Genomic DNA, 26,843 nt, shown 5'->3' on the forward strand with positions numbered 1-26,843 from the left:
CATTGTCATGAGTTTTTTTCGGGAAGCAATCAGGCTGGGAAAACCCTGAAGACTTGTTTTTTTGTTTTTTTAGGAACGCGAACAGAGAGACAAGGAGTCTCTTAATGCGTTTAGCGTGGCGTGGCTCGTTTTCGCAGTTTTCCACATTTGGGCTGGGATGTGTCGACTAAGGAGTATTTGGTCACTCTGGTCATCTCTGGGTCATTTCTGGTAACCTAATCAACATGTACATCCCCTCCCCCCAGCCCCCGTCCCCTCCCCTCCCCTTCACCTGGCACCAGAAGCACAGTAGTCTCCTGAGAAACTCCTGTTATGATTAATTTAGCAAAAGGGAAATTCTCTGTTCGCTCCTTCCAAGGGAAGTGGGAGGGTCAAGGTCGAACCCAGAACAATACCCTGCCACTGCTTTGGGGGCGACACATGTTTTGCTGACAGTGTGGAGGTGGTGGTCCTAGGGTTAAATGGTATTTTTTCTACAGGACCGGTGTAGCCTGGTAACCAACACACACACACACACCGACAAACACTCATGTACTTTGTGTTTTTTTCCCTCTCTCCTCCTCCTACCCCACATTGTAAAAAAAGGGAAGCTTGGACTGCCTCGATTCGAATTCAGACAGCCACCCCTTTCCTGCCATGAATTTTTATGGCGGCTCTGTGCGATCAAAGTGGAGTCGAAAGCGATGTTTTATGGGCGAGCGGCTGTTGTTAGCAGGTGTTAATATGACACAGCTACAGTACGAGGGTTGAAGAGCTGGAGGCTCACCAAAAGAGCTGCTGCAGGAGAACAAAGGATAAGATCCTGAGATGGGGGCAAAACAAACAGGGGGTCCCCGATCGATCAATCTTGGGGGGAAGGGGGGGGGGGGGGGGGGGAGAGAGAGATGGCTAGCCCTGACATGCCGGATCTGAACTCTAAAGTAAAAAGATAGCGCAGCTAGCAAAGTTCAAAACACTTCCATTGTTCGTCTGTCAGCGTTGAGGACAATTGTGGCGGAGAGAGGGAGGGAAAGCTGTAACACAATATTTATCTTGTGTCCCGTCCTCAGAGACGGGACTTCTACTCTTTTCTTCCTGTATTCCTGCTATTGTAGCGCCCGCAGCATGATGGATGGGCTAAGTAGAGTCCAGAAGGTGATATCTGCTGTCTGCTACCAGTGCAGCCCAGTCACTCAAACGTTCCCCCCGGTCTCCAAACTCAGGGAACTGCAATAATTCAGTTGCTGACCGGGGAAAAAAAAGAGGGTTTCTTTTTTTTGTTGGCATTTGTTTGTTCGGTTTTTCTTTGTTTTATAATTTTTTTCGCATTCCGCTTTTTGTGGCATTTCGACAAAGCCTTTGGTCGGCGGTTTCTCTTCTTCATTGTTCTCAAAATGCTTTTCCTGGGGAAACTGGGAAAAGTCAAACAGCTGACGAGCTGTCACCTCATGAACTCTCCCCTTGGGTTAACGCAAACACACCAATACACACACACACACACACACACACACACAACACACAAAACAGCACAGTCTGCGATCCGACACTTAGAAACACACACACACACACACACACACACACACACACACACACACACACACACACACACACACACACACACACAAAGATGCAGACGCAGATACACACACACACACACACAGGGACACACACACACACACACACGCACCCCCGCAAAGACACAGACGCAGATACATACACACACACAAACACACACACACACACACACACCCGCAAAGACACAGACGCAGACACATGCACACACACACACATACATACATACACACACACACACACACACGCAAAGACACACACACAACGCAAACACCATAGAAGTCTCATCAAGTGGGCTGCCTGTCAAGCTCAGCCGTGCACGTCCCGCTCTAAATAAGCCACGAGCGGCAGCTTCTCACATGATCAGCCTGTTACTGCTCGGCGGTGAGAAACCACCAACTCTCCATCGTATCATATCAAACGCACGTCAAGCTCACGTCAAGCTACAGGAAGCTCAACCCCCCTCCCACCCCACACACACACACACACACACACACACACACACACACACACAATCTTTGTCCTAAGACCCCCGTTATAAATCCTAACCGAATCTGTGTGAGATTTCTAGAGACTCGACACAACACATTCCTTCTGACACATTTTCTTTCCTTCTTTTTCTCGTTTACCCTATGGCGGCTTGGAGAATGTGTGTGCGTGTGCGCGCGTGTGCGTGTGCGTGTGTGTGTGTGTGTGGTGTGGTCTTAAAAATAATAAAAGGAACAGTTACCTTCCGCACCCCGCCCCGTCCACATTTCACCCTCTTAACCCCCCCGCGCCAGCCCCTGTGGTCATACCTGTCTCCCAAGCATGCCTGTGCGGAGGGGGGCAGGGGGGGCTCGTATCTCACTTGTCCTGACTGGTCATGCGCTTCTAAATAGGGAACACGTATGACCCTGGGAATAATGGGGGGGAGGGGGGATTATCCCGTGTAACATACCAAGGGTTGGGGGGAGGGGGGGCGGTGTGCACGCTCCTGTGAATGCACGGTCACGCGTGCGTCGCCAACCAAGTGATAGTGTGTGTGTGTGTGTACATGCGTGTGAGCGCGTGCATGTGCATCCTGGACAGTAGCAAACCTGGAGTAGGACTCTCTTAGCCCCTGACAAAGTGAATTACATTGTGAGCTAAAACACAGACTCCCTGAGACGGCTTTCAGATGGATTCAGCAGAAAACTTGTGCACACCGTGGGTCAATAACCGGCCCGACGGGCTAATGGCCAGTTGTGAGGAGGAGGAAACGCTTCCACATTTCAACAGTGATTGGTTAGGGAAAGCATGTCGCGTTCCAAGACCACTTTTCACTCCCCCCCCAGCCGTTTGCCGGCCCTCCCCCCTTCAAAGTAATGACGGCGCTTCAGCAAATTGGTGGCGTTTTCGTTCCATCCTGAAAGGAGAAAGAGATAATGCAGCTGATGCAAATGTCCCCGCTCTGATATCAGAGTGCGTCTGGGTGTGTGAGTCATCACAGACAGACTCCCTTTGAATCCAGGGGGAGGAGGAGGAGAGCAGAATGGAGAGGGAGGAGGAGTAGAGTGTGAGAGAGAGGGAGAGAGCGAGAGAGAGAGAGAGAGAGAGAGAGAGAGAGAGAGAGAGAGAGAGAGAAGGGAAAGAGAGAGAGAGAGGGAGAGAGAGAGAGAGAGAGAGAGATTTTCCACAGATGAAAAAGCGGATAATTTCGCCTGTAACGACTCCGGGAGCTGGGAAATCAATGACAAATTTCTTGTTATGAGCAAACGTACAAGACATTTTAATCCTTCGCCGCACCGCCCGTGATATTTATGTCTGTTGCCGGGCACTTTCATTATCATAAGGCGTGTTTAATATTTTTCAGTCGTGCGCGAGGCCAGCCACAATGCAATGATGATTGAGAGCGCTCGAGATTTAGTGGCTCCTTCTCCAGCTGTGCGCACACACATACACACACACACACACACTTCAGAACCTACACAGATCCCTGAGAGGGGGGCAATCGAACAGACAGAGAGAGAGAGAGACAGACAGACAGACAGACAGACGGACAGACGGACAGACGGACAGACAGACAGACAGACAGACAGACAGACAGACAGACAGACAGACAGACAGACAGACAGACAGACAGACAGACAGACAGACAGACAGACAGACAGACAGACAGAAAGAGGGGCAGACAGACAAATAGAGAGGCACAGAGAGAGGGAGAGAGAGAGAGAGAGAGAGAGACAGACAGACAGACAGACACACAGAGAGAGAGAGAGAGACAGAGACAGAAAGAGGGACAGACAGACAGACAGACAGACAGACACAGAGAGAGGGAGAGGGAGAGGGAGAGAGAGAGGCACAGAGAGAACTAAATATAGATGAAGAGGGAGGCGATAGAAAGATAAATTGAAGCGGAAGGGGATATAGAACAAGAGAGAGAAATCCAAAAGAAAATGAAGAGAGAATGAGCAAAGGAAATACATTGAAATTGAGAAGGAGAATACAAGTGGAGAGAGACTAGAGGAGTAGTAGAGAGGGGTGTGTGTGTGTGTGTGTGTGTGTGTGTGTCTACTGGGGGGGGGGGGTAGGAAGCAATGTGCAGTATTAAGGCACCAATGCCAGCCAGTGGGGCCCACATTGAATGCCTCACAGCCCTATCTCGCCAGCGAGGAGCTTTGATTCGCCTGATTGTCTCCAATATTGAGACACACAATAAACACAACACTGGGCGGCCATTTGCAATTCTAATCAGCCCCCTCTCTCTCTCTCTCTCTCTCTCTCTCTCTCTCAAACAGCCCTGGACAGCCTTTGCGGCCCTCTGGGATATCACTCATCTGACGGGGAAATAATGACACGCCGAAGCATCGCCATGGCGACGGCGCTCGCGCATCCCGTGGGGTGGGGGCGGAACGGGGAACGGGGGGGACGCAGGGAGGATATTAATACACAGGAGCGCTAAATGAATTAGCCAGGAGATTAGCTTGATAGCAGGTTAATGAATGTGTTCTACGCGGACGACCACTTCCTCCACCTAGCGCACCTACTACCTCCATCACCACCTTCCTCCCTCCTTTCTGCCTCACCCCCCCCAGCAACAAGGCGTGCCTGCAGGTTCACACCTGTTCCTGGCAGGACGTGTCCCTGCATGATTTCAATAAACAATCGCTCTGAAACCTCAAATTCTGCCTGTGTAAACTAACGCTGATTTCTATTCAGGATAAGGGCGGCGCGCCAGGGAAATATACCGGTGTTGTGATAGCGATATTATTGTCCTGTGAGTAGTGGGTTGCAGAAAGAAATAATAAAACGTCGTCAGCCTCGGAAGGAGCCGTCATAACACAACCGCATAATGTCATCATATATATTGCTGTTGGTTGGCGGTGGGTGGGGTGGGGGCAGTGGGGGCACATTATCTGTGCAAGAAAGGGGGCATGAATAAATAAATAAATGAAAGATATTCGGCTTTGCATGTCGAGGGTCAACGGTGCGTTTAACCGAGGTATAATAGCCTTTTGGCCGTGTGTACACGCAATGAGACAGGAAGAACCGAGAAAAGGCAAAGCGGTGTGTTTATTGTAGGGAACAAACCATCTGTTGGCTCACACACACGCGCGTGCGTGGTGATAATAGCCGGTTGCCAGCGACACGGGAGGGCAAGGCGAGGGCCCCGCGCCCGTCAACCGCCGTGCGTTCACCCGCCTTTGATATATCGGCCTTTAGAGTCAGGCGAAAAAAGCGACGAGACATTTAAATTTATCTCGAGGAAATAACAGCCCTGTCTTATGAAACTGCCCATTTGACTTGCAAATCCTCCCAGATGATTCATAAACGCCACGGCCCCTAGTCTGCTCCTCGTTCTCCTGTCGCACGGCCCGGGGAAATGCATGCAAACGTCCAACTGTACACGCCGTCCCGTGCCTCATGTCTGTGGTTTATACCTCTGTTTATTATACCTGTGTGTGTGCGTGGCGTGTGTGCGTGTTAACATGTGTGGCTGTCTAACGAGCGAACATGCGTTCATACCCTTGTACGACAATGCAAGCGTTTATGAGTGTGTGTGTCATAGATTACGTTACATTAATTGAGCGCTTGACGCTTGGTTCTACACAATAAAGCGACCACACAATAAGTGTCTGTGTGTCTGCCTGGCGCGGCTGCTTGTGCGGGTAACGACACGGTGTGCTAGGTGCTGTGTGTCTGTATGGGCGTGTGAATGACAGGCTGTCAGCAGAGAGAGAGAGCGAGAGAGATGTCTTTATCTTCTTTTCTTGTGAGTCAAAGAGCGAAGCCGTAGGGGGTGGGGGGTGGTTAGGCAGGGGTGGGGGGGTCAGCTCCCTGGCTGGGAGGTGACATTCTTATGGACAGGAAACATCACTTAGCTGCTTTCCCTCTGGAGAGAGGAACTCTTTGTAGCGTAATGGCCGCTGCCCGTGCCTTAAACCTTGTTTAAAGGTTACGGTAACACGTTTGGCTGCAACGTGTCCTTATGTCTGAGTGTGTGTGTGTGTGTGTGTGTGTGTGTGTGTGTGTGTGTGTGTGTGTGTGTGTGTGTGTGTGTGTGTGTGTGTGTGTGTGTGTGTGTGTGGGGCGGTACCTGGCGGTGTGCGCAATGGCGAGACAATGCGCGCAACGGTTCTGATTTAAAACTCATTTTACGCCAAGATATTTATTTTAAGCAACCTGGAGGTATTTTTGCCTGTGTTTCAAAAAGGCTCCAAGAAAGAGAGAGAGGGTTTTTCTGAAGCGCGACTCATCACCCCGCTGTCCTTATCCTCTGACTCCGTTGGTTGCAACAATACAAAGAGAGAGGGCTTTTAGTTCACTGTGCTCCAGTCAATCTGCACAGGCCCTGATAAGAGGAACTGATGGATCGCTTTAATCAGGCCCAACCCAAGGATCAAGACCATAGGAGAGAGATCAATCAAACACGGGTTGCTTTACACGTGGGGAGAAAATAGAAAGAGGGAAAACACCGCTTTTATCAGTATCACTGGGGTCTTGGGCTGGGCTTATCCCATTTTGTTTTACGACGGCAACAGAGGACAATGGCGTTACGAGACATTTTTTAGTCAGGGTTAGAAAAACATGAGGGGGGAAAAATGGGAGTTTGGCAAATTGAAATGCAAATTAGAGCAGAATACAAATTTAATCTGACTCAGTATTATAAACTGAATATGCAGAGGGGGAAGAAAATATGTCACTTTTTTTTCAAATATTTAGAGCCCAAATGGAAGTGGAAAGGAAAGGGAACATTCTGGAAGTAAATAAGGGCCACATCTGCAGTCAATACAGCGAGACGTACTCCCAAAAAGACCCAAGGCTACTTTCCAACAATGCACGCATTCTGTCGGATTCCAGGCATTAAAACAAAAATAAACACAGCCTACTAAATGAAATACATACAACATCGCAATAACAAAAAAAGTGGACTTTGGTGGATGTTGTCTGAAAACAAACGATACCTAAACATAAAACCCCGTAATTACAACAGAAAGTGAAATGTATACCGGGCTCCTCGCCGAAAATCAACTCTGCCACCGAACATGAAGTTGAACGTGGCTCGCGCTAACCACAGTTGGCATAAATAGCCCAAAGAATATTCTTCACTTGCTCGCTCTTCGCCATCTGTCTCTCTCTCCCTCTTAAGAGGGACCCTTATCTGCAAATGTTTAACGCAGAGTCAATCCTCCTCTTACAATCTGCGCTGGTGATAGTGAAAGGCAGCTACACATGTCCTGTCCAATCTGGGACAAATTGGCTTTCTTTATTCCCTCCCACAGATGAAAGATCTTATCCAGGCCGACGTGCTTCGAGTTGTCAGTGTTATTCCCCCCCCCCCCGCCCCCCACGCTCATAGTCCCATATTGAGCGACCATATTGACGGATGCGATCACACGGTCTCACACATCATTAGGCTCATTAAGAAGGCCGAGCTCGGAGGAGGAGGAGGAGGAGGGAGAGGAGGACCGGCGGCTAACTGGTGTAGCAGGAGCCTGCGCCTCCTCTGATAAGGAGAGACGTGCGCTTGTCAGTGTTCCCAATGAAACGCGCGTGTGCGTGTGTTTGTGTGTGTGGGTGGGTGACGTGCGTGCTAATAAATAGGTTGTTTGACGAGCCGCCCATTCTTTATACACACTGTTTGCTCTGCGATAACCCTGCGGATTGCGGCCTCGTAAAAAGACGGCCGCCCATGTGTTGTTTTTAGGAAGCCATTAGAAAACTGGGGCATCTCCATTACAAGGCCTGTCTGATCGTTATTGCTGCCATCTGCAAACGCACACACCAGGCCCCCGATCTGCAGGAGCTAACCACAGATGACTGTTAATCTAATGTATACACACTCCGCCATAATGCCTCTGCCATGATGGTCCTGTGTGGGTGTGTGTGTCCGCATGTGTGTGTGTGTGTTTGTGTGTGTACGTGTACACGTGTGTGTGTGTGTGTGTGTGTGTGTGTGTGTGTGTGTGTGTGTGTGCTCACGTCTTAACATGACACAGCAGCTGTTCATTTGTTACGCCAGGAGCTTCGAGGTCGACACGAATTATTCCACCCCAGTATGAAGAGTGGAGCCCCTCTCCCATCTCCCCCCGCCCACACCCCGATCACAGGGCCACCAAACACACACTGCTGCCAAACACACGCTACCGCAAAACTTTACTACCATAACCTACCACCAAATACACTAGCACCATTCTCTTTCTCTCTCCCACACACACACACACACAAAGTCCACACACACACACTCAACATCCACACACACACACACACACACACACACACACACACACACCCAACACACACACACACACACACACACCCCACCACCAAACACGAAAATACCCAACACAAAGCCTGAAAACAAGCACGCAGCGCCCAATTCCAGCCTGTCTCGGCCCCGACCGGCCTCTTCAAAGGCCCGTCATGCGCCGGGCGGCTGATGCAGGGAGAAGGCTGGCCCGGGCCCCGGCCAGGGCCAGCCGGGTCTCGCTTTGAAGGGCCCCCTTTCTCTCCCCTCTCCACCGCCCCGTTCAACAGGAGGCAAATCCTTTCCCTGCCCCCTTTTCTCCTCCCCGCTTCCCCCCCTCTCCGCTTTGTAAGCGCCGGGGCCCCGAACCGCTCGTTCCTGGGGGCCGGGACGGGCCAGCCGCACGCGAGGGCCCTTGTTCGAGGAGCTCGCCGCTCTGCGCCGTAGCGTGGAGGATGCGAAACAGGAAATGAGGCTGGCGAACGCCGCCAGATGCCAGATCAGCCGCCACTTAGATAAATATATTCATGCAACCTCATGTATATTTCAAATAGGGATTTGACTCGCAGTGCTCGTGCTCGGGCGCCGTCGTCTGTGCGGTGGTGGAGGGATGCGTACGGTGCTACAATCAGGGAGGTATGAATAAATCAGCGGCGATGGCAGGCGGCGGCGGCGGCGGCAACGGCGGCGGAGAGGCGCAGCGAGGTGTAGCGGCGATGAGACGCCGGGAAAGTTTTTTATCCCCTCTGAGAGAGCGGAAGAACGGGGTGGAGGCGGAGGTATGTTCTGTCGAGTGTGAAGAGGGGGATGAGGGGAGGCTTTAGAGAGCTGGATCTCGAGGCCTTCAAATCCCTAGCGGGCTGGTGGGAGAGTGGAGGTCACCGTCGGGGAAGAGGAGGAGGAGGAGGAGTGAGGAGGCCCAGGAGGAGCGAGGAGGAGCGAGGGGGAGCGAGGAGGAGCGAGGGGGAGCGAGGAGGAGCAAGGGGGAGCAGGGAGGAGCAGGGAGGAGCAAGGAGGAGCAGGGAGGAGCGAGGAGGAGCGAGGGGGAGCGAGGAGGAGCGAGGGGGAGCGAGGGGGAGCGAGGGGGAGCGAGGGGGAGCGAGGAGGAGCGAGGAGGAGCCAGGGGGAGCAGGAGACGGGCGAGGAGGAGCGAGAAGGAGCGCGAGGAGGAGCGAGGAGAAGCAGGGAGGAGCGAGGAGGAGCGCGAGACAGAACGATGGGGAGCAAAACTCTGCGAGGTGGAGAGTGAGATGGGCGAGGAGGAGGAGGAGGAGCTCCGTCTCGCGATGGAGCGAGGAGGAGCACGAGACGGAGTGGCGGGATAATCCGGGCGCGGAGATAAAGACGGTAAATATAGCATAACAGCGCCCGGGGGCTGGGGGCGGCGACGGCGGCGGCGGCGGCTAGTCATTAAGCAGAGCTAATGTGCCGCCTCCAGCGCCGGTTCTCCGCGCGGGCCCGCGAGGCGAGGTGGAGATATGTCGGCTGAATATTGTGTTTGCTTTGGCAGAAGCGGGGGGGGGGGGGGGGGGGGGGCGGGTTCTCTCTCTCCGATTTCCAATATGGGAGACATGAGAGGCTTCCACCCAGGCCCGGGCACATCACGGGGGGAGAGTAAACACGGCCGTAATGGGGAACATGTGTGGCGGAGATGAAACGGGATGAAGTATAGGCCCCCGCGTCCCGCCGCGCTCCAATCACCGCTGCAGGAACTTAGCATGGAGAGGAAACAGGGGGACCCCCCTCCCCTCCCACCCCCACCTCGTCCCCCCAACCCTGCCACCCCCTCCCCGACAGGCTCCATCTTTCACACACACAGACAGAGAGACAGACAACACACACACACACACACACACAATGCACACAGACACACACACGTTGACAATATGGTTGTTCTGGAGCAAATCTGCCCCCCGATGTGAAGGGGCAGACTCTGACAGTGACATCTCCATTCAAACTGGAATTCTCTTTTCTCTTCCCAGTGTGTGCAAACACACACACACACACACACACACACACACACACACACACACACACACACACACACACACACACACACACACACACACACACACACACACACACACACACACACACATTGCCAGAGGCCATGGGGGGAGGAGGGGGAGGGGGAGGAGCCAAAGCAGAGGCTAAAGCCCTTTTCTCGCTGCCGTTGGAATCTCGGTGGGGCTTTAGTGTGGCATTATGGGAAGATTAGAACTTTGAATGCTGGGCTATGTGATGTCATTGTTAGTTTTGTTGCGTGGTCCGGATGGCTTGTGAGAGTCTATGTGACCCAGACACTGGACATATCCCTGGCCTGGGCAAAATGCTCTGCTTAGGGCAGGGGATGTGATTGATTGCAGCCGGCCTTTGTATCTGTCTGGTATGGATGTATTGGAAGAGGAATTAGTCAAACCAAAAAAAAAAAACACAGGGGGAAAGGGCTTTGCATCTGACTCCATCAATCAAGTCGGCAATCAAAATAATTCAATTAAGAGACTTTAAATCCTGCTGGCTTACGATTCCTCAATCCAATTGCCTGGAGACAAACTCAATTTACTGACAGGCCATACATGATAGCATTAACTCTGCTTGAAAAGGGGCTCAGACGTTTTTTTATATTTCCATTACTTATATTTTCAGAATATCAGGGGATAAAGTGCACGATGGCATTCAACTTTATACAAGTTTGAGGGATAGTTTGTTTAGGGTTGTTCTTTGGTTTTTGCCGTTTTTGTTTGTGTACTTGGAGCAGACATTCTCGGAAAAAGAAATAGAACAAAAAAACAGCATGACTTTAAAGCCCATTACCAAGGGACTCTCAAGAGTTACCAAACTAATTTGTTTAGTAAAGGCAGTTGGACGTGTTTGCGAAAGCTGTGAAACTTTCCCAAATCCTTTACAGATCCCTGGGTAAATGGGCTATACATTGGCTCTGGGGGGACGGCGAGATAGCTGAAGGACAGGCAGATTGCTGAATATGTGTGTAATTGTCTCCTCCTTCACCCACCGCCACCCGTTTCCGAGGTGTGAAAGGGAATGCCGGCTTGCGGTGGGACGTCCCAGGGTGAGGCGATTGAAGCGTCACTCACAGCTGCCACGCAGGGTCTCGGCGAGCCCAGGGCGGCCCAGGAGAGGGCGGGGGACCTGGGACCAGGCTGTGAGCCGCAGGGGGCCCCCCTCCCAAGAGCCCCCAGGGCCCCTATTCTCTCCGCTCCTCTATCCAGGGCGAGTGAGACTGGCCCATGCTGGGAGTTTGCTTAGAAAAGCCTGAGCCAAGAAACTGGCCAGAATGGGTTAAATGGGGCAGGCCGTTGCATATAGAACCACATATACATACACACACACCGCCGTGAACACAAAGACTTACACACTCATACAATCCGTATGGTGGGAATAAAAGATGAACAAAAAATTGGAGGGATAAATGAAACATTCAAATCGTAAAAATTTGACACAGATACGCACACAGATGCTGTCATAGACACTCAACCACATGCACACACACACACACACACACCCACCCAGCCACACACAAGAACCGAAACTCTTTAGAGGGTTAGAGTAGGAAGAAATGGGTGCCTTTGCGCTACTATTGGAGCGTAAACCGCGAGTGGAGCGGAAAGTCTCCGGGATTAAACCCAGCAACCCTGTTCCGTCACTCATCCCCGGGCCTCTCTCTAGTCTGTGACCGTTGGTTTATAATAAAGCTTTATTAATAATATAAAGAGGACGAGGAGGAGATGGAGGCTTGGTGGTGAGTGGGTGGAAAGGGGGGGGGGATCCAGCCAGCTCCATCTGCCACACTGACACACTTACAAGAGATGCATCCGCTGGGTCGGTGTGTCTCTGTGCGTGCGGGGGGGGGGAGTGCTTCTGCCATTACTTTACTGTTCTATCATTCTATTATCCTGCCACTCCATTCAATTACAACCACCCTCCATTAACGGTGCTCGTATATCAATAGACGGGGAGCTCCGCGATGAACATTAATGATACGTTCGGAGACACCGGAGAGTACGACTGCGTCCGCCCTTCTCCCACTCGCTCCCTCGCTCTATTCAAGTCTTTATCCCGGACAGATGGATTAGTTAATTAATAAATAATTGCTTGATTGGAGCCGGGAGATTCCTGATGGTGTCGTTTTCAGATGGTTGCAAAACGGAGAAATTATAGGATGAAACGGAATGAAACGGATGGCTTTTAAACTTTAATATCCAAACTTTATGTTTGATGGGAGTATTTAACTATAATAAGTTATATTTTATATAAAGTGATAACATACTCGCTTTGTCACACAATCAAAACCAGGGACAGACTGTCTCAAGAACAGCTTCAAACCCTAGAGCCACTAAAATAACCCAGACTGTCTGGGCCAGGCTGTGTGCAACAGTTACACTTTCGGACCACGCACTGCTTGCACAAAGGGCCACTGCAGTGCAATTTACATCTCAGCGAATGTGCAATATCCAGAAGTGCAATATCTCGTCTGCTATCGTATTGTTTGATGTGTTCTATCTTATCAGAATCAGAATTCAGAATTCATGTGTACATACAAGGTAGGTGACTTGGTGAAGTAATCCTATTTGACACATGGTTCCTTCCTTTCCTAACCCACTCACAACCAGTCATGATGACAACCTGTGTGTGTACTACATAAAATGAGTGGAGGCGAAACAGAGTGCGCCAAAGTACCAAAGAAAGTTCACACCACTTCAGATATTTGGAAATGGTTCGGCTACCTAAACTCTGACCGAGCACTGACTAGTAGTAGCCAACAGCACAGCCTTACTGCTAGTCAAACTTCTGTAGTTTGACAACCAAAAATGGGTCTATTTTTTCAGCCAGCACAGTTACACACTGTATCGCTAAAGATATGATGCCCATAAGCATGGTTGAAAAACAGGGGGGCTAATGAGTGATGGATGCTAAGTAAGCACTGCCTGGCCGAAAGATATTTTTCCAAAAACATCACTCCCCCAGCTCTGGTCTCTCAGACAGTGTTTTACATATTGACTAATTTATTTAATCAGTGTTTACTATTCTACCTCTAATATGTTTGAGAGAGGTTTTTAAACAAGCTATTTGATGTATTGGGACTCACAGCATTTGTTTAAAATATTATTTTATTTTAGTGTATAATGTAAAGCGATGTTGGTTCTGTTTAATGTTTGTCAACTATTTGTTCTGATAATAAATATTTGAATATGAAAAACCATTATTATCCATCAGGTTTCTTTAGGGTTCTGTCTTAAGGAGAATACTCATAGAGAATACTGGGGAGAATACTCAAACTGTACATTTAACATTATTATTAAATATATAACACAATCAATATAAATGTGTATATATGTGATATAATTTTTGATATCATCGCAAAGACATATATTATGTGTGTATGTATATATATATATATATATATATATATATATATATATATATATATATATATATATATACTAACACCTTAATTAGTGTAGTTTTAACTTTGTGTTCCATTTGTTTTATTAGTGAATGCTCCATTAGGACTGCCACTCTATTTCGCAGTACTGTACAATGACAATAAAACACCTATATTCTATTCAATCTATTATTTCAAAAAGCTTTAAAACAGTTATTTATAATTCTCCTTTTACCAAAATGACTCGATCACACTCCAACCTGAACCGTGCAAAACCACAAACACTTAACAAAATGAGTCACACCCTCCAAACTCTATCCGCCTCCCTCCCCTATTAAATAATTGTAATTCTGATGCGACGCCGTTGCTTTGAGTCTTTTAAATGTCACACTGAACTCGTGACTGAGAGCCCCCCTCCCATGTGCTTTTACCATTTAGTTTGGGGGGGGCGGAGGCGGCGTCCCATGCTGGGTTAATATCTGAGGGGCTAAGGACGTCTTTGAGGCTACCCTGCTGCTCTCGCCAGGGCTGCATGCCGATCCGCACTGGAGCCCGACGCGGCCCGCCACCGCGACACAAGGAGCTGGTGGAGGAGGTGCAGGAGGAGGAGGAGGAGGAGGTGGATGACGACGGGGGGGCGGGGGTGTATTTCCGTGAGAAACAGTTAAAGTGTGCGATGAGGTCAGCCCCTGGGAGGCAGGCTAGTCCCGCTGCTCCGCGCGGCCCATGGAGGGGTAATGGTTTTAGAGATGGCTGTCACACTGATCCGTTCCACTGTCCAACACCCGCGCTGATCTCCAGCCCGGTCCCGGGGTACCGCTTGGCTTTTCCGCGTCACCCGGCGACTCCTCTCGCTTCCTCAAGCACTGCCTCTCCTTCTCTCCGATGTACCCCCTTTCTTCTCTCCTCTCTCTCTGTCTTCCCCCCCCCCCGTCGAACTGACACATGGAAGTAATCTGGGGAGCTCAGCGCTGGACTGAAAGGATGTGCGGTTGAGCCCAGGGCTGGGTTTCAACCGTCTCCACTGGCTTCCTCTCCTCCCCTCTTTAATCCCCTCATTTTCATCTGCTCTTATGTAAAAAAGAAACGACGACAGCAAACAACAGGCAGACTTTAGCCATTCAACTTCTTTAGCCAACCCCCCTCCCAAACTCCCCACAGTGACTTCCTTTACCTCGGCATTCCTACATTACCCTCCTAGCCACCCCCCCCCCCCACCGTGCCCGATTCACTTTAAAGCAGCCACAACAACAACAACAACAACACAAACCACCACGACAAAGGAACAAACAAAACAAACTCTTTAAAGACGACGGTTCGCCAAACGCCTAGCCTCAGCTCCCACGTCGGCCCTGGGTCCGACGCCAAGGCCCATGGCATTGGCAGTGAGAGGGGGGGGCAGCTAACTGCTACTTCCTGGTCGCTGGCAAGCCGGGGCCCTGGCGTCCCGAGAAGCAGTGCCTGTGCGGGGCTAGAGAGAGAGGCCTGCGAGGCAGCCACTGCCCCGGGCCCTGCCACCACCACCCGCTCAGTGCCTCCGGGCCCACAGCAACAGGGGCCCCTCAACACTTTTGCTTATAAGGCACGCTGCCACACTCAGCGCGTTTCCTTAATGCTCCTCTGTGAGCGCACAAAGAACAATGGTGCGCATGCAGCCACACACACAATCACACAATCACACACACACACACACACACAAGTTTATGCCGGAGCGTTTGTTTTAACCCCGGGTGTTCTCAGAGGGGTGGTTGCGCCATAACCTAAAGGGTTATGGGAGAAATGACTGAACTTGTGGCTGTAAGATGTATGCTTTGTTTTCGTTGGTAGGTATAGCGGTGTTTGGGTTAGGTTGTAGCTACGTGTGGGATGCCGGCCACAAAGGAAATGCAGAAGAGTATTCCATGAGATATTTTACAAAAGCCAACTGAATAAGGCCTGTGTTATCTTACACAAAGCTGCCACTCATTTCAGAAACCGAGCTGTTGTCCTGTGTTAGCCATGAATGCTATACATTTGGGAATGGAAATAATAAATCTAATGCAAATCTATTCAATATAAAGATTCTTACAGACCACATGCCACTACAGGCACCAAAGAAGATCAAGGAGGATTTTTTTCGTGGTTTGGAAGGCTAAACTATCAGGCCATAAACTAAGTCCATCTGGAGCCGAACCATAAATAACTAAATATATGAAAGAACAATTCCCAAAAGAGCTGGTCAGTACTTCAACCACAGAGTCCAGGTACTTCATATATATTGACCACATAAGGAACCTGTCCTCACACACACACAAACACCACTGAAACACACATACACCGCTGAAACAACGCACATACACACACACCGCTGAAACAACACACACACACACACACACACACACACACACACACACACACACAGACACCGCTGAAACAACACACACACACACTTACACACACACACACAACACAACACACACAGAAAAGCAATTGCAGCTGTCCTTGTCGCAGCACACAGGCTGCCTTCACTGCACCAGGGGCCAGTTGCTCTCCAGAAGTGACTCTTATTGGTCGGGGGCCCCTCTCTGCCTCTCGGCCTCCGTTCCGTGCCTCTTTCTCTATGGCTCTCTGAGCAGGGCTGAGGCTCTAAGTCCCTTCTATGTGTAATGAGATCTCTATCAGTGGGAAACATGATCAGAGCCTAAAGAGAGGTGGTGGAGGAGTAGGAAGAGGTGGAAGGGAGTGGGGGAGAAGGGGTGATGCAGAGAGAGAGGGGGGGGGGAGTTGGGGGGGGGACTCTGCACTGCAGCCTGGAACAAATACCTCCCCACCCCCCTGAACCTCCTAGCAGTGGCTCGCTCCGGAGCAGTGCCCATGCCGGCTCGTTATTCTCGGAACCAGAAGCGTTTCCAGCCTGGTTCTCTGGCTGGTCTTACTTAGCTCAGGTCTAACAGGTTGTGGCAGTTTCAGTTTGTTTAGTACGGCACTCGTAGCCTGCGAGTGAAATGACTGCAATATTTACATGTCACCGTAGCATCGCTAGCCTGTGCATCACTTTTCAGACTGTCAGAGGATCGTTATTGTTAAACAAACGTGTTATCTTTCCCTTTTACAACACTCTGAGGGAGACGTGAACTGACAGAAAGACAGGAGTGTTATTATTTTTCCAGGGGATGAAACAAGATGGCAGAACAAAACTTGAACTTTAATTAGACCATTCTGTGTACTACAAGCTGTGCCAAAAGCAGCCAACTAAAATGAAAAAAGTTGAATAAAACTAAATGAACTTCAGGGGATCACTGAAGTAATTACCACACTTTTAGAAATAAAATACAAATGTTCACCCACAAACAGGAGCGAAGTTACAGCATGTGTATGTTATCCTGGTGTGTATTCAAGCCTGTGTTTATAGGTATATAAACATACGTACAAGTGTGTGAGTATATTTATATATTTACTTAGAATACATTTCTATGCATTTATTTTACATAGATGTATTATTATTTATAATACTTTATAAATCAAATGTATTATTATAATAACAATATTTTATCATAGATCTGTTGAAATGTATGTATATATATTTATATATATTTATTTTTATTTTATTTCTGGTTTATAGCAAGGAAATATATTCTAAATATATTTACCATTAACAATCCTAACAGCAAAAATAATAATAATGGTACTACTGAATTATTAATAAGAAAAAAAATTATGACTACACCAGCAGTCAACACACACAACACAAACACCAATAAATACTTTAAAACACATGCAAGCGGAAAGCTCCCCCAAACACACACACACGGAGATGCTAGGGACCACGTCAGTCCGTCCAGGCTGAATGTACCCGGCTGCACGCTGCCCCTCTCCTCGTGGAGGTGAGTGGAGGGGAACATCAGAGGGAGCTGCTGCCTCCCCGCGTGCCCCCGGCTGTTTTCTCCACTCACTGAGGTGGAGAGGGCTGGTGGGGTGGTTTTTTTTTGTTTTTTCTACCCCTGCACCGGTGTGCTTTCTGTCTCTTCCCCCCCCCCCCGCCCCCCACCCCCCATCTTGGGTTTTTTCCTCTCCCCTGGGCTGCCACAAGCAGAGCGTGTTTGCTACAGGTCATGAGGTAAATGTTAGCCGAGCCGGGTTGGAGGACGCAGCCCAAACAGCTCTGAGCTCGCCTGTCGGATTATCATTAAAGTGGCATCGCCGCCGCTGCCGCCGCCGCAGCATTCCTCCACACAGAGAGCTGCCGCGTGTGTTTCCATATGCATGGTGTAAACCAGGGTTATGGGAGTGTATAAATATATATATACCCAGATATGTCTTTTGAGGGTTTTGAGTGAGTCTGAATTTAATACACGCGTGTGCGTGTGTTCCCATATTTATGTCATAAGCGAGCGTTGTGTCTGTATACACTTTATATGTCCAGAAATATAAAAGTATGAATCTAAGTGTGTGCCCGCGTGCCTGTGTGTGTACGTGCCTGTGTGCCTGTGTGTGTGCCTATGTGTGTGTGTGTGCGCGTGTGTGTGTGTGTGTGTGTGTGTGTGTGTGTGTGTGTGTGTGTGTGTGTGTGTGTGTGTGTGTGTGTGTGTGTGTGTGTGTGTGTGTGTGCGTGTGCCTGTGTGTGTGTGTGTGTGTGTGTGTGTGTGTGTGTGTGTGTGTGTGTGTGCGCGCGCACATCATTGTATCGAGTAACTCCAGCCAAACCGAAGGGGACGTGATCAGTCATAACAAAATGACATTTCGTAGCGTAATCCCACTCAGCCAAATGAGCGCTAATCCGATTTGCCGTGATGTGTGGCGCTCCCTAAAAAGAGGACTCTGGGCCGGCGGAGGACATGGGCATGTCCGGCCCTCTCTCTGCGTGTCATTCCCTCCCCACTTCCCTTCCAGGTTCAAATTAAATACCGCCGGGGCTTTAAATAGGCCCGGTGCTGCTGCTGCTGTACGGTGCCGTACTTACCCCTGCTAAACTCAACTTAAACACACACTCGCACACAGTCGAATTCTCCGACACACACAACCACACACACAATGACAATCCCAATTCTCTGTCTCCAGACTGGGTGAGGGAGGAAGGGGGCTTGGGGAGGGAGGGTGGGGGGAGGAGGGTGCAGGGAGATGAATTATGTGGTCTCTTCCGGAATGCAGGGAAGGAAATCAATTAAGCAAGCTCCAGTTATTGATAACGCGGGAGCGGGTCTGCTAGCACGCCCGCTTGCATGGAAATCCATACTGCAGGGAATGCTCAGCCCATGCAGAGACACACACACACACACACACAGAAACAAACATACACACACGCACGCGCACACTTGCACACATACAACAAGCCCTTCACCACACAATGGAAAACCACACGGCACAGTTGTCTTTACCTGCTGGTTGTGTTTACTTTGGCTCATAACTCATGGTGTGTGTGCGTGTGCGTGTGCAGGCAGGCGCGGATGAATTTATTAGAAGAGGCAGCAGTGGTCCCCAAAGTGGAAGAGGAACTACGACATCGTAAATCTAGATAAGTCACAAGATACTATACTGTACAACTCACCCTCTCTCTGTGACTCTCTCTCTGTGTCTCTCTCCCTGCCTCTATCTCTCTCAACTTGCCTCTCTCTGCCCTTATATTCTCACCTACCTTTCAGGGAATCCAACCCAGGTGAATAAAAGGCCAGGTAGAGGGAGGGAACCGAGGAGGAGGTGGCTCGTAGCCGTGGACTATTTGGTTCTTTATTGCACCCGTTGCACACGGCTGCTGACTGATACATTTTGGAGGAAAAACAGGTTTGTCTTTGTTTTCGAGAGGCCTGCGACTTGGGCAGGATAATTGTCCTTTGTTTCTCTAAAAGCACAGAGCGCTAGGATAATTGGGTTATGAGAACACTCTGCAGAATGCGTTGTTGTTCTATTGTGAGCTTTATGACATTTCTTCGGCTGGGGTGCCTTTCGTTTCTCCCTTCTTTTTCTGTACCTTAACGTTTCTTGGTTTTTTGGTTGATTGATACGAAATGGTAACGCAGACTTAAAATTGAGAAGTAGAAGCCGGAGTTCCTTCCTGGCGTAACCTCATCCTGTGATTTACGGTCTCAATGATCATCAATCAATAAAGGTCTCCATCTCCTTTAACTTTTCCTGCCTGTGTGTGTGTGTGTGTGTGTGTGTGTGTGTGTGTGTGTGTGTGTGTGTGTGTGTGTGTGTGTGTGTGTGTGTGTGTGTGTGAGAGAGAGAGAGAGCGATCAGGGAGTGGCATTTATAAGGATATAAATATGCTTAATCAGCTTTAACGCGATCATGGATGACTAATAGAACAAAGTCTCACAGAGGTAGATCTTGGCCCACTCACACCTTAAAAATCGTCATTTTAACAAGCTCCCTTTAACTATTCCAAGGTATGCTACCATCAGCGGATAAGCTATACCCCATAAAGAGTCCCCCTTTATCCCCCTCTATACCTTCAGCTTGAATACCATTCAGCCTCGGTCTGGCTATGGCTTCCAGCTCTCCATTCTTCTCCCATGCTTCTTAACATCTGAGAAGCAGAGCTTGAGTGGGTGATAATTGCAACCAGAACTGGATTTTATGATCAGTAGCTCGGGTTCTGTAAACTATATGCTGGATATTTGTCTTGCTTCACCTTCATGTATATAATGGGGTAAAAAAAAAAACACAAACTGGGCTTATGCCAAATACAATTAACTGAAATGTGATTAATTTCTTCCCATTATCCGTGGGTATCTGAAGAGAAATTGTTTGTCTCGTGTTGAATTAAATGAAGCCGTAAATGGGGAAATTGCTTCCCAAGACGAGCGTCTGGGCCCTCCGTGTTTAGAGCACCAGAAAACAGCCAACTGGGGGAATATTTTTTTCTCAATACATTAAACTAGGTTACACGTTGACACAGTTGGCAAGCCTCACCTGCATTTTTATGTGTCTGCTGTGTTGCATTTTTTTGTGTGAGTACGTTTTTATATAGGCCTAGGGTTCCCGTTTATTTCCGAGAAGTGGAGCCAACTAGGAGATGGTCAACTTATAAAATAGCACTTTTCCACTCAAGCAAAATTATAAAACCAATACAATAGCCCACGACTCTCTAATGGGGAAACATTGACACTTTGTTTCAAATAAGCGTTGGGTTTTATGATTATTAGAATTGTTTTGTCTGCCTAAATGTCTACCGTGAAGATGTTCACATAGGCCCAACTATCAAATTAAAAGCCCTAATTTGCATATAATCGTATACTAATATATGTACACACGTACAAAATATACCACTTTAATATAAGTAAAATATATATATATCAACTTGAATGTTTTCAACCATGTTCCTTCCACAATAAATAATTCCCCCACCTTACAACGCAACTTTTCCAGCCCAGCTTTCCCCACACACACACCGACACACTCGCACACTCTCAGGAGCTCGTCGTTGTTTTGCACAGCACAAACGAAATGTGTCACCTACTTGGGGTTCTGTGAGCTCCACATAATAGTCTCCAGGGACTTGGCCAGAGGTGTCGCCGTCCGGCCCATGACGATAGCGATCCAAAGGTAATACTTCCAGCACGCCAGCCCCGCCATTCTCTTCGCGGAGTGGGGCAATAACTCACGGGCGTGGGACGGTGCGCGTGGCAGCCTTTATCAATGGTACGGGCCCGGTGGAATGTGAGCGTTGATTAGTCGGGGGCATGTGAGGTCGATATCAGATACATGTCCTTCTGACCAACTTCTTCAAATCAGGCCCGAGGACCTCCCCTACTCCAGCCGCGTCCTTGACTGAACTGTCCGCAGGAGAAACGAGCGAACCTCGACCCGACCGATTCGATCCGGGCCAAGGAAAGCCCCCTGTGTGTGTGTCCTGGTTGACCTGTGGCTTGCTTTTCTTAAAACTGTTCGAAGGCAAATAGATGACGTTAAAACGAGTCGCGTCTGATCCCAGGTGCTGGGATGCAGCGCGACGATTGACAGCGCGGTGGAGGCGCGAGAGCTATCCCCCGTGCCTTTGTCGAGTCTCCCCCGGAGCCGCTACCTGTCGCAGCCCACCACCGCCTAACGATGACAACAGCCGTCCATCAGTCACAACTCCACGGCGCGCTGGAAAATTCTGCACCGGCTACCTCATTCCAATCGCATCGTTGGAGTTTCCCGTGTTCCTCTGCTTGAATCTCGCCTTTTCTGTCTCTCTCTCTCTGTGGTGAATATTCCTCTCCGGGTCCCTTCGTACGACAGCGTGCGAGTGCTTTTTCCAAACGGCTCTCTCTCGTGAAGAGTGGCTGATAATTCCAAGTCGTGCACACTGTGTCTGTGTGGTCTTTGGGTAGACCACGCTATGGCTTTTTTCAAGACATTCGGTGCAAAAAAAAGAAATGTCGCGGGGTTTAAGTCCAGTTAGTTCGCCTCCACGGACGCTTTAAACGCAGTCCCCGCTCGCCGGCCAGCTAATAGTTCCAACCGGTGTTTCACCGTGTCCACTCGGCGTCCTCCGCTCTGCGCCTCAGCTCGAGCTAAACTGCTACTGTAACACGATGCCAGTGGAGGCGCATAGGGGGACGGCCCACCGCATCAGTGGCAGCCAATCAGAGCTCGCTGTCCGAACTTGGAAGCGAGGGCATGTATGGGGTCCGTTATTTGGTTGACCCCCCCCCCCCCCCCCTCTCTCTCTCGCCCTCTCTCGCTCTTCCCCTCTCTCTCTCTCTCTCTCTCTCTCTCTCTCTCTCTCTCTCTCTCTCTCTCTCTCTCTCTCTCTATCGCCACATCATGACCCAAATTAAAATGGACTTTGGTCTTCACGCGCCATGCATGGTTTAGAAAGCAGCAGTGATAATGACGCATGTGTAAAAATGCTTGAAGAGGAAAACTTTGAACCGGTGTTGATGAGGAGGGTTCCGGGCCAGCTTGGCGGAAGTAATCGCGCTTCTGTAGCGTTGGAAATAAATGATGATTAATTTTCTCTTTGGGTTCTTTTCTCGTTGTCTCCACGTGGGATAATGGACTGCATGAGAACTTCGTCTCTCCAGTGTCAATAGACAATGGACGGTCGGCAGCCTATAGTCATTGGCCCATTCATTCAGTGAGGAGAAAATGCTTGACACATAATTGATCATGTCCATGCCTGTGCCCCCTTTGTGTGTGTGTGTGTGTGGGGGGGGGGGGGGGGGGGGGGGGGGGGGGCTGTTTGCGCATATGTGGATACGTGGTGCGTGAGTGCTCGTGCCTGTTTGCGCGCCTGTATGTGCCATGGAGTTCTCTTCAGCTGGGCTATATTTATATAATCAATCAATGCCGCCCCCTAACGGCTGTAAATAAATCGATTCACACGCAAGTTGGGAGAAATCAAAATCCTAATTTGAAAAGACAAGAGCCTATAAGTGCCCTTCTTCTTTGCGCATTGGCTGTCCGCGCCTATCTTAAAGCCTATAAATGTCATTTGGGCTTCCTTATTGGGCCTTAACTGGCACAATAAAGAAGTAGCTCAACAATGTTTGGTCAAAGGAAGGACCGACTTTGCACTATAATTATAAACCTTTCTCTCTCTGCAGGCTACAGTTCACTTGCTCTTCGCAGGCCTGCACACATGTTTAGTGTAGTTGCGTTTGTGCGTGTGATATCATCGACCAAGGAGGATTTTGGCTGCCAAGACGCTCCTTGACACGAGAGTGGCTGCAGAGAGTAAGCGTAGTCATAGAAACCTCAAATACATCCCTGTTGCCGGAGAGATGGCATGTCCATCTCTAATGGCTGGCCCGGGATACCTGACTCCCAAACCGCCAATCAGATGGCCAAGTGAAGATACCTGATCTGTCTTGAGCCAATGAGACTCTGCGGAGCACAGCACTGATGACTACCACAGCTGTTGACAAATGGAGCGGACCAATAGGATCAAGGCTGTATTATAGGTGACATTGAACATGCAGTAGCAGAATAGCACACTTTTAAGTTGTAAGGCTGTTTCTTATTGTTACCTGGGATCACTTGCTTAGAAAATTAGCATAAACCTCATAAACCACCAATATAATAGAGGAATATTGAAACCTGACCTTTATTGCAACAGGAAAAAAGTGTGATACATTTTGCCACATGAATATAAAGACTGTCATATTGTGAAGGTTAAATATACCACCCACTCAAAGAGCACCATAAAATATATAATATATCACAACATGCAGCATTTTAGGCCTACGGGATAAATGTATTGAAATGGTAATCTACGAAAATATGGAAATATGAAAATGTTATGGCATTTTTATGTTTCTTTGGTTTTATGCTGTTGAGCTTTTTCCAAGGGTTTGTTTTGGTGTATGCGACCCGACGTGTTAATGTGAATAGATACTGGTGCTTCTATAAATAGCCTGAATGTAGTCTGATACCAGGGTTTGATACCAGGGTTGGACAGAACTACCGGTCTTGTGACTTCTTCTGCCACACTCTCACAGGTTTCACTATTATTAGTAGGCCTATTAGTCATAGCATTAGTGTATTTGTATTGTTTGGTCATATTTGAATTTACATTATTATTAATGTCTTAATTCTGTGTTCAATCTATTCAGCAACTGAGTATTTCGAGAAATGCTATATAAGCTGAATATATAATTATTATTTGTTTGTGTATTAAGCAATAGCATTAAGATATTGGCCTGGTATTCATGTAAGTATTAGTATACTATTCTCTATCTATGGCTACTACTATTACAAGTGCCGATGGTAATACTAATTGGGTAACACTTTTCAATAAGGGTATATTAATTAAACTATTAATACACCCTTTAACAAAAAACATTGGTTAATGCAGTAAATAGCTTTTAACCAATTACTTTATAGTTAACTAATGTTTCCATGAATCATTTTCTAATAGTATTCATGTTTACTAATGGTGTTCATGTTAACTAAGATATTAATTTATACATTATGTAATAGAGTTAGGGTTAACCTTAACCCCCACTTAACCATTATCCAAGCTCTAAAACCAAAGACCTAATTTCAAAACCCAACCAATGTGAAAACTCTAATCCTCAAACCAAAACCTCAAACCCTACCGAAAATAACCCTTAACCTTTGAATCGAAAACGAAACCCTAAAACATAGCTAATTACAACCCCCTTACCCTAAAGCAGGGGTCTCAAACTCAACTTACCTGGGGTCGCTGGAGGTAGAGTCTGGGTCAGGCTGGGCCGCATCAAGTATTCCACAGAAAAAAAGGAGCACAACTGACCCAATCTAAGTTAATGATCGGGCTATAATTAGATCACGTTGGCTATGTAATTGCTGACAACAGGGGACATTTCATAGTGGTTGGTGGAAACCGGGACATTTTAGCGTCCTTTTTCTTTTGTCGGGACTCAGGACACGCAACTCAAAATTGGTTACTGTCCCGGCAAAACCGGGACATCTGGTCACCCTATCACAAGTGATAAAAAAAGCGTGGCAAGCCACTCAGCAAAAATGTGCGTTTGACAACAAACGGGTGGGCCGCACTAACACTAACTTTGATGCCAAGTAGGGGGGCCACAAAATATCATCCAGCGGGCCTCAATTGGCCCCCGGGGCCCCGAGTTTGAGACCCCTGCCCAAAAGCCAACCATAGAACTGGAAACAAAACCCTGAAATGCAGCCCATAGGAACCCTTAGCCCTAGCTCTAGAACCTAAAATCAAACCCTCAAACCCAACCAATACCTACCCCTAACCCAAACTCTAGAACAGAACCCAAACACTTAAAAGCCCAACTATGAGAACCCTAAGCCCGCATCGTAGAGTGCTCCCAACGATTGTACATCATTATTAGAACAACAAAGAGCCTGGTGTGTTGTAGCTGTAGCAGGTCGCTCGTGGGGCTCTGGAGAGAACTCCCACACGGGGGTCCATGCGCCAAGGCCCCGCGCCTCCTTCTTACACTCGGCAAACACTGAAACACCGAACACATGACATCATCGTTCCCAGGCTGACCCCAATCCAGAAAGCTCACAGGGAAAACAAATCTCTTTGGTTGCCTGCATGGCATTGATTTGAATCTGCCCTTAATGAACCCTTGGAAGGTTGACGCCTCCCCCAACCCCGCCATCACCCTCACCCCTCAACCCGCAACCCTTCTCCCCCTTGACATGGCCCGGTGCCACTGCCTAAATCCCACAGGACCCTGAAACTGAAGAGCCGGGAGACCCTGTAGCTCTTCAGAATCCATCCACCCCAGGGATCCAAGGAGAGGGCTGGGGATTGGGGAGGGAGTCTAGTGGTGGTGGGCATCCAGCAGGTACGAACCAGAGCTCATCAGCAGCGTCGCAAGGAGGGTCAAGTGGTTATAAACGGACGTTATCTGGAAGACATCAAGCAACATGTGACTTTGTGACTCACACATTCCAGCTGCAATCAATACCGCGCACCCATTAACCGTCAAGAAAATGCTCTTACTCTCTCTGTCTCGCTCTGTCTCACACATACTGGTATATACACACACGTTTTACCACACAGGTCTAACGTACACACAGTCGGCAAAAACGCACCGGTTGTGTGTCTTCAGCGGGAGGATCCACTTCCATTACACTCAGGGAGGCACGAGAGCATGATTGCAAACAACACAGACACATTCCAAACAGTGGGGCCATTTAACCAGTGGGAAAACATGGATAATGTTAAACAGACTCTATTTTCAGAGGCTTTCAGACACTTGAACAGCGGCTGGACGAGTGCTTGGGCTATGCTTTGATTAAACTGTAGCAGCGGCGGGGCCAAACACAACAGCTGCGGTGTCCTGAGAAAACTACATTTCCTGTTTTGTGATGCCGCTTGATTAGTGTCCAGACGCTTTCCATTTACTGTCTTTTTTCTTTTTTCTCTCCGGTTGGTTGACCCCCTTAGCTCTTATTCTTCATCTCGCTCATGACCAACAGGAAAATCGCTGATTACAGACCTATCCCCAATCCGAAATAAACATCAGTTATTTTTTTATTCACGTCCCCAGCAGAGTGAATGCAAATTCTCTTCTCCCTTTCCTTCTCTTTTCTTCTCCTCTCTTCTCTTCCCTCCCCATCCCCTCTCTAATTCTCTCCTTCTCTCTCAACACCCCCCCCCCCCCTTCTCCACCCTCTCCCCAGCGCTTTCCTCAAGCCATATCAATAATTAAAGCCGTCAAAGTGCCCGTTTCAAAGCGATCCTCCACAATAGATGTTTACGACGGCACGGTCGGTCTATCCGTAAACAGCGGTGCTCTTGATGAC

At 48.7% G+C, this 26,843-nt stretch overlaps 1 protein-coding gene across 1 annotated transcript in view; it reads right to left on the reverse strand.

Annotated features, from left to right (window-relative positions):
• Window positions 1-22,120, reverse strand: part of efnb1 (ephrin-B1) — a 60,766-nt gene extending 38,646 nt beyond the window's left edge. Inside the window, exon 1 of the mRNA XM_079744636.1 lies at window positions 21,100-22,120. Coding sequence (XP_079600762.1) covers window positions 21,100-21,215 — 116 coding nt within the window. The 5' untranslated portion in view covers window positions 21,216-22,120. The remainder of the gene's footprint in view (window positions 1-21,099) is intronic.
• Between the last annotated feature and the right edge of the window lie 4,723 nt (window positions 22,121-26,843).

The sequence above is a fragment of the Pollachius pollachius genome (assembly GCF_949987615.1).
Source record: "Pollachius pollachius genome assembly, chromosome: 10".
NCBI classification, from domain to species: domain Eukaryota; kingdom Metazoa; phylum Chordata; class Actinopteri; order Gadiformes; family Gadidae; genus Pollachius; species Pollachius pollachius.